Source organism: Astatotilapia calliptera, chromosome 7 (assembly GCF_964374335.1).
Source record: "Astatotilapia calliptera chromosome 7, fAstCal68.1, whole genome shotgun sequence".
Taxonomy (NCBI): domain Eukaryota; kingdom Metazoa; phylum Chordata; class Actinopteri; order Cichliformes; family Cichlidae; genus Astatotilapia; species Astatotilapia calliptera.
In genome coordinates this window covers 16,798,539-16,807,095 of record NC_137428.1, presented here as the reverse complement: position 1 = coordinate 16,807,095, position 8,557 = coordinate 16,798,539, and the positions used below count along the sequence as shown (strand labels likewise).

Genomic DNA, 8,557 nt, shown 5'->3' with positions numbered 1-8,557 from the left:
GCTTTGTGCTTAGCCTGAACTCTCTTAGGGGAGCTTCTGTTTTTTTAAGTAATCTTCAGAAATAGTTCTCCAGCTTCTTGAAAGACACCCAAAGCTCTTTGGATGTTTTGCTGATGATCCCAGACTGCTGACCCCTGTTGCGGTCTGGACTTTGGGGAGGCCTATCCATGATTGTGACCGTGTTTCCAGATGTGTTCTTTATGGTGAAATCAAAATCCCGATCTCCTCCGTATATAGTGATCATGTTTAAGTATGGCTTGTCAAGTCAACCTTCCATACTGACCATGTCTGATGAGGCATCAGTGAAAAGTAGATGGATGACACAAAGGACCAGATGCATATCTTTGATCTTGTATTGGGACTGGATACTGCTCATGTGTTAAGCATGCCATTTCTTTTATCCTCCACTTGTCCAGATTCCCTGATTCCTTTAGGGGCACACTACACTTCATCCAAGGTCTCTGGGAATCATAGTGATGCTGGAAAAATACAATTTTCTGTCTGTTAAATTGTTATTTTTGGCATTTTCCATAGAGACAACTAAACAAATGGAGGGGGAAAAGTGTTTGCAACAGGCTGCTAGTAAAGTACTTAAAAACAGTGCGCTACACTGTTTTGTCACTCAACCAAAATTAAAGTATGGTTCCTTAGAAGCAAAATATAATGATTCAAGACTTTTTCATATTTTTGTCATCATAGATAATTCTGTAGTTGTTATAACTGTATTCTAATATACACTTACGGTCACACTCACCCTCTCCATTTTCTTGACCATAAAGTAAAACTGAGGGATTGACAGCCATGGTTACTCGCCCAGCAAAAACACGCCTCTTACCCTCATTTTCATAAGTGTAAATTGTGGAACATACTAAAGTTTACTGAATACTTTACCTCCCTGTTACTATCTGCAGACAAAGAATGTCTGCAACTGCCCTGACCTTACAGGAACTAAACGATGTTACAAGTTCAACCTGCAGTTCATGGTTTCTCACCAAATCTACAGAAGAGCATCTTCTTGATGCATTCTCAATCATCCAGGTAAGTAAATCTCCAAAAGTTGAATCTGTTCATCTGGACGTAGCGTTTTGTGGGAGAAATGTTTCGTCACTCATCCAAGTGACTTCTTCAGTCTCAGCTGACTGCAGGTTTCCCCAATCTTATAAACAGTACATTTGCATAATGACTGAAACCAGCCCAGTGAAGGAACAATGGGCTGGGAGGTCAGTTCCTTAATCATAATTATGCAAATTCTCATGACCACTGATCAACAACCACTGATCAAAGACCACGAGTACCATTCACAGAGAGTTTGGGAATGGCTACAGAAGAGCAGTTGCAGTGTTTCAATTGTAGAACTGTACTTGACCAAGAACACAAAAAACAAAAACTGAATTTTTAGCTATTTATTGACAGTAGCAAAGGTTTATTCCAGATATGGTGTTTTTAGGGAGGCCACAGATTCAGGGGGTCAGTAACATGGAGGAAACAGAAGGACAACGTGAGCCTTTAACACCACATTTTTACAAACACTCTCTCACTCTGACCACACAGCACAAGCATTAAGGAAGTCTGGTGGCAAAGAGGAGGTGACACACGGAAATACTGCTACTCGAGATTTAATACAGAGTACTATTCTAAAAAAAAGTTACTCAAAAATAATTCACTTAAGAGTATGCAAGTACTTTCAGGTGTTGCACATGTTACAGAATGCTCACAAGCCAAAAAGAATTTGACGTGTTTTTCCATCTTGTCAGGTACTTTAACTGTTACATTTTCCACCCCTTGAAAAAGGACATTACAACATCTTGTGCCCCACATGGTCCTGTCAAGTTTCAACACTCTGGAGTCCCAGCCCCTCTAGTTGGCCTCATCTTTGGATGCTTCATCGAAATTCTCCACCAGATCTGAAACAAAAGATTAGACATTAAATTGATTGATTGGGGAAGAAAGTAAATGCGTATCCCATCTGCACAAGTGACTCAAAGGTGCTGGAGAACAATTCAGGAAGTGTGTGTTTATGTGAAACAGGATACTTGGTGTAATGCAATTCTTTGCTCATCTCTCCCACTCCTACACACAGACGGCAATGTGCTCGACATATGAGGCCCTTATAACTACTGAAAGCAGCTGTAAAAATGACAGCAAAGGGCATCAAAAAGTTGGCTCCAATTACCCCGTGAAATGTGAGAAACCCACCTATCCAACTCAAAGCTCAGAGGGTCGGGGGTTCAAATGGAAACAATTCAAAAGGTCTGAGCAAACATGTTCCTTCAGTGAGAGAACAAAAAGAAATCCTTAACTCCAAAAACAATGTGATGGCAATGGATGTTAACCCCTGAGCCATCGGGCTTCAACTGCTGAGTACATATGTAATCGTTTGTTACGTTAGTGAGAGAAAAAAAAAAAAAAGAGCTGAGATTATTGTAATGGCAACCTCATGTGCTCGGTCCATTTTCTTCACAAAGAAAAGCAAACTGAATCTTACAATCCTATAAACAAAGAACATGAGATTCAAACAAAACCCAGCACTGCACCATTGTCAAAAGTAACTGATGAGTCCCCTTCACATGACCCCTTTTTATGAGCCAGAAAGAAAAGCAAACCCACCATGATTTTTTTCTTTTTTTAGCTAACAGAAAAAAGAAGAAAAATCCCGCAGCAATAAATGACAAGTGTAAAGCAGGATTTCCAAACAGAACCGCAAAAAAATCTGTAATGTGAGGCAAACAGATTTTTCTCGAGAAATGTCGGGATGGTCTTTGATTCTGAGTGGTGGAGCAAACTGCTCAGACACTTGGATTCAACATATGAAAATTGCTCACCTGGAACATCATCTTCTTCTTCTACTGCAGCAATTGGCGCTTTTCCATCTGCAGCTGTAAGAAGAGAACAGATCTGTGAGAAGCCTTAGAGTAGCCACAAACTAAACCAAAGCCTTTTTCAGACACAGCTGGCTTCATCACTCCATCACACTGATGGCATTCTTCATGGCTTCACTGAGACTTTACCAGGACACGGACCAAACTATCCACCGTGCTAGTTCAATATGGTACAAGAAAAATATAACGCATGAGGCCGTGGGTTTTCTCTCTTGCAGATTACATTTTAAAAGTTACTTAAACAGAGCACTGCTGCTTCACAGCAAGAAGGTTCTAAATTTGAATCCACCATCTGGCCGGGGTTGTTCTATGTGGAGCTCTGTGTGTTCTCTCCAGGTACTCCGGCCTCCTCCCACAGTCCAAAGACATGAAATTATTTGGGTTAGATTATTGGATGAGTTTAATTTGCCCATAGGTGTGAATTTGAATGAGAACAGTTGTCTGTCTCTCCGTTAGCCCTGTGATAAGAGTATCAACCCGCCTAGGGTCTTCCCTTCCTCTCGCCCTATAACAGATGGGATGGCCTCCAGCCCCCCGCGTAACCCTGATAAGGATAAGCGGAAGAGAATGGATGGATGAATTTAATTAGATGCAGTGAATCAATCCCACAGCTGTAACAGCTCATCAGTCTGAAGTACACAATGTTGCATGTAGTTACCCTGATCTATCCTGTCTTCATGTTCTATGATATTACAAATAAATTAAATTACTGTTGTTGTGCAATATGTAAATATAAGGAAATCTCAATTGACTAATGGATGGATTGTGTTGCCGTCTGCTGCAGCAGGTTTAAAAAAAATAAAAATAAAATCATACAGGACTTCTAGGAGCAGCTAGCAGCAACAAAAAAAAGCTTCGCCTGCTGTGGAAACTCTGTCAAAACACAGATTAAAAACATCCACAGCTAGTCTTCTTATTCTGTTGTCACTGATGTGGTCTTCACTGCAGTCAGATTTTAGAACTATTGCATTTTCACTCTGCAACAGACCTGAAACTGCAGTACAAGCTGCAGGAGAGACGTGAACCTGTAATCTCAGATATGCATTCAGACTTTAGTTTGCTAAGTATTGTTGTATTTAATTTGATGGGAGGTATGTTTTATTTGGTATACTGGTGTCACCAGATGTAAGTGGTGGTGTTAAAAACTGTAAATTATTGTTCTGGGGTTAAAGTACAGTACCATCAGATCTAACCACACTGTATGATTGACAGCTTACAAGCAGTCAGACGTTGACGACTGACTCAGCGTCTGACTGCTAGTAAGGATTCTTCCTCTATTTCTTTGATTTACTGTAGGTTGGCTGACAGTTTCTATGCATTAGAAACGTTGACTCTTACAAAAAATAGCTGTGCAAGCAGACATGAAGCTGATACCATAAAATGTGTCAGATTAACAGAAACAAGTGGATATCTGAAAACCGCTAAAAGTCTGACTAAACATGCTCAGAGTATAAAGTGTGGTCAACCACACGCTACATTATAACTTGAGGCTACCGACCTTGCTTGGGCAGAGCCTCGGCGAGTCTCCTGAGGCTCGTCAAGCTGTCTGCTCCCAGCTGGTTCAAGATGCCTGGCAGCATCTCAGTCAGCTGTTTGGTCTCAGCGTGGCCGGTGATGGTGAAGGTGTTGGCTGCGAGGGAGGCCTGCACTTTGGGATTGTTGAAATGGATGACTGTTCCTTGATTTGTAAACATGTTGACCTGGAACCGATCAAAACAGATTTCCCATTCTTAGTGATAAAAATGACAATCTGTACTGGTGCATGTAAGAAAAATCACAAGCAAAGGAATAACTCAAGAGTGATTTATGCCCCACCTCCTCAATGCCGGAGATGTTGTTCACACCGAGTTTCTTTAAGGAGAACTGTAGCTTCTTGTCATCTGCGGTTGCTGTTCTGTGGACCACCTTCTTCTTTCTGCGAGCTGTTCCCTGAATGTGGGCATTCGCACAAACATATTTCTTAGTCAACATAACCTGAGTGATGTTTTATGCTCAAATGAGGGAGGATGTTTTTATTCTATTTATATACTGTACACAACGCTGCCTAAAATTACTGCTGCCATGCAACAAAACTATAGATCAAACTGTTGGTTGTCATAGAAACTAACTATAGAAAATTCAGCTGCTTGAGCTCAGGTTTCATGTCCCTAGATTCACATTTAAAGGGAAAAAAAGACAGCAGCAGATTTACACTCAGAAAATGCTTTGCAATAAAAAATCTACCCATTTTCATGTAATGCCAGATTCACTTTGCGTGCATTACCTTTCCACCGATGCGGACTTGTGCTTGTAACTTTGCAAGTTTTTCTTGATTCATTATTGCTTCTTTCATCTGAAAGGCAGGAAAGTTGCATATTATTATGTCAGTATGTAAATGTAATTATCTGAAAACTAAGTAAGCAAAACAAGTTAATCCACCCCAAAGGAGGCACCAAAATAAAGTGCAACATGCAGATAAGAAAGCAGCACCCTGAGTCAGCAGTGCAGTTAAAATGACACCTTTATACTCATCTACACCAGTAAAAAGATTAATAATGGTTTGCCCCATTATTAAGGCAGAGCGTTATCTGGCTGGACACCGACTTGAAACATTTTTGTCTTAACATTTGACCAGATTTAATAAAAGCCAGCTGGCAAAATACAGTCACTTCCCAGTCTGCTGTTTAGAAATTAATTCTAGCTAGTGCAGTCACTGACTGGCTCACACAGACTGTATTTTTGGTCCTTCCATGTGTTGATCAGAGGCCGTCTTACCTACATGACAAAAGCTAACCAAGCACTTACAACAGGGGTGTGGAACTCCAGGCCTTGAGGGCCGGTGTCCTGGAGGTTTTAGATGCGTCCATGATCCAAAACAGCTGATCTAAACGGCCAAATTACCTCCTCAACATGTCTTAAGGTTCTACACAGGCCTGGTAATGAACTAATTCAGGTGTGTTGACCCAGAGTGATATATAAAACCTCCAGGACAGCGAGGCCTGGAGTTTGACAACCCTGACTTACAAACTCCTGTGTATGTGACCACGTGAATTACAGGAGGTCAAACACACACACAGTGGTGTTATTCTAAATAATCTACAAAACAAAATATTTGGTTTGTATTTGTTCTTATTTTTCATTTAATAAGGCCACTCTGGCATTTCCAGCTATTTTCTCTGTTTTGTTTGTTTTTTGTATGCCTTTGTAAACTTAAATGTTTAATAAACCGAGCTGCGTACACGCATCCATTTGTGTTTAAAAAGCACAAATTTGCGTATTAAGAAACTGTCATATTAAATACGGGTTCTGTTGATTACGTTCACACCTGCTGATGGCCTCTAATTAACCACGTGACCATAACTTCGTTTTTTTCCCCCCCACTATACAATTTGGCTAATGACTCACAAAAAAAAAAAAAAATACTGTGCCGCGAAAATTCACAACAACAATGCTGGGCAAGATATCCCTGTGAGGAAATTAGATGAAAACAAACAAACAAAAGTGAGGCGGGTGTGGCTGTGGTAATGGGCGGTAAAATAAGATATTAAAAACAGCAAGCAGACATTTTAAAAAGCCAGAAAGGAGCCGTGAGCGTCACAGCAAGCGCTGCTCGCTTCACAGGTTAATTAGCAAACGCCTTTTCCCTGTAGTGTGAACTACCGAAGGTAGACCAATATTAAGTTATTGTTGCTCAAATAAATTGAGGCGAAAGCACCACCGCTAACAGCAGGTCTGGTTTAGCTGATGAACACTGAACCGAAATGAGGTGTGGTTTAGCTTTTGTGCCAGAACTTGCAGGCTAACTTCTGCTAGCTTCTAAGCTAACTGGGGAAATTATCGGCCTGTCAGTCACAGCCTCTCACAACCCCCTCAGTACGGTTAGCTTCACACCGCGGCAGATTTCAGCCATCTAGTCAGAAAAGGCTTTCGTTTACCTCTTGCCGTCAGATCAGTGGAAAAAAGAGGAGAGAAGAAGGTATTTAAAGCTCCTGACTGACCTGTAAACTAACAGCAAACACATGCGGGGAGCAAGATGGAAGCGAGAGAGGAGGGAGGAAGTGACGTAGTAGAAGAAGAGCGAACTAGCTCGAGTTGGGTTTCCTGCCCTGAGGTTTGCTTTCCAGGCAACACTTTCGAGATTCTTGCAGATTGCCAACCATGCCTGAAAGTTCTTTATTAGGGTAAATTTAGGGATTTGTTATTTATGAGAGTTTAAGGCCTAAAGCCTCTTAGACAATACAGAATCATTTTGTAACTACACAGGCTATTTTATGCCATAGAAAAGTGGGATAATTTTGATATAATTCCAGGTTTGCAACAAACAAGTCTTCTGGAATAAGGTCCTTTAAAGAGATGCAGCCACACAACACAACATATCAGCACAAACACATTATACAAACTGTCGAGCATGATGGTGGAGGGGTGACTATTTGTTTTTGGGTTTTTTTCCAACTACAGGGCTTGGGCACCTTGCAGCAAAGCACACCAGCAAATCTACAGCAGAATGGCTGAGAAAGAAAAGAATTAAGGTGTTGCTATGCTTGAGCCGAAGTCCAAACCCTAACCCAATTGAAATGCTTGTAGGAGGAACCTTAAGAGAGCTGTGCATAAATGAATGCCTGCAAACTTCAATGAACTGAAGCAACGCTGTAATGGAGAGGGGGGCAAAATTCCTTCACAATGATTTGAAAGACTGAGAGTCATTCAGAAAGCAATTACTTCACGTTATTGCTGCTAAAGGTGGTTCTACAAGCTACTGAATAATAGGGTGTGCTTTTATGGGACTCTTTTTCACAGAGTCCCATGAAAACTTTGTTTCATTATCTGCATGTTTAAGAATGACTCTAATTTGAGAAAGATTGAGAGCTCCTTCTATCAACACACATGTCAGTTTTGCTTGCTCTTTCTGCTTATATCTTATTTTTATACCTGCGGATTATATGCAATTATATTTGGTGATCATCACACCATACTGTTTATTTATTGTTGGAAACTTTGGCTAGCTTTTGTTATGGATTTCCTGATGTCTGTCTCTATGCTAGATTACTAATGAATGAAAGTTTATTATTTATTCTGTCATCTCTTAAGTAGTTGCTATGGTAGTTGAACAACTGTATGCACTTGGATTGCAATGAAAATGAGATATCTCAAAGGGGTTTGTACTAATAGATACATTTTTAAACATGACCACAATGTGGCAATGCTTAAAACAAATGAATAGTCCGATTAGACTAACACTATCAGGTAACAAGCATGCCATCCCAACTCAGCTAACTGTGTGAAAGTAATCGGGACTGATTGCTGATTTATAGAGATAGACAGATTATTACACTCTTAAATCTAAACCGACAGTCAGCTTAAATCACCAATTTATTTACCAAGCACTCCAAGGATGTCTTTTAATTGTGCGATGATACACAAAGGCAGAAGCAGAATATGCAAACAGCACAAGGAAAGTCCCCAGCTAACCAGGCAGTTCAAACCCAGCACCTTCTTGCTTTGAGGTGACAGTGCTAACCACTGCACCCCAACCCTGAACAATGTGAAATGGGATAGCCTGTAAAGTGAGCTGATTGCTTGCTGAAGTATGTCTTATAATTAGGTTATTTTCTGTTTTCAGGTCTTTGTAATGAACCGAAAAAGATGAGGGATTATATCCAAATCCTACTTAGAGCCACAAGATTATAATTGGTTTGGGA

The 8,557-nt window shown here is 40.5% G+C and overlaps 1 protein-coding gene across 4 annotated transcripts; it reads right to left on the bottom strand.

Annotated features, from left to right (window-relative positions):
• Positions 1–1,388: 1,388 nt before the first annotated feature.
• btf3 (basic transcription factor 3) lies at positions 1,389–6,952 on the bottom strand. Of its 4 annotated transcripts, none has more exons than XM_026173287.2 (6): positions 6,857–6,952; positions 5,143–5,211; positions 4,695–4,808; positions 4,378–4,579; positions 2,823–2,876; positions 1,389–1,904 (listed from the first exon to the last, which is right to left on the bottom strand). In XM_026173287.2, exons 2-6 carry the CDS (start codon positions 5,209–5,211, stop codon positions 1,858–1,860), a joined length of 486 nt encoding a protein of 161 aa, XP_026029072.1. In that variant the 5' UTR covers positions 6,857–6,952; the 3' UTR covers positions 1,389–1,857. The 4 variants fall into 4 exon arrangements, with proteins under 4 accessions (XP_026029072.1, XP_026029073.1, XP_080159662.1 ...); XM_026173288.2 differs by having other exon boundaries at positions 6,794–6,927; XM_080303536.1 differs by lacking the exon at positions 6,857–6,952 and adding an exon at positions 5,664–6,324.
• Positions 6,953–8,557: the final 1,605 nt, after the last annotated feature.

What these genes read in the sequence shown, in the direction of transcription:
- btf3 (XM_026173287.2), bottom strand. Translation starts at nt 5,211, where the DNA reads ATGAAAGAAGCAATAATGAATCAAGAAAAACTTGCAAAGTTACAAGCA. An exon ending in AAGTCCGCATCGGTGGAAAG is followed by an intron (nt 4,809 to 5,142) that starts GTAATGCACGCA and finishes GCCCACATTCAG; the next exon opens with GGAACAGCTCGCAGAAAGAA. An exon ending in CGAGGCTCTGCCCAAGCAAG is followed by an intron (nt 2,877 to 4,377) that starts GTCGGTAGCCTC and finishes CTCTTCTTACAG; the next exon opens with CTGCAGATGGAAAAGCGCCA.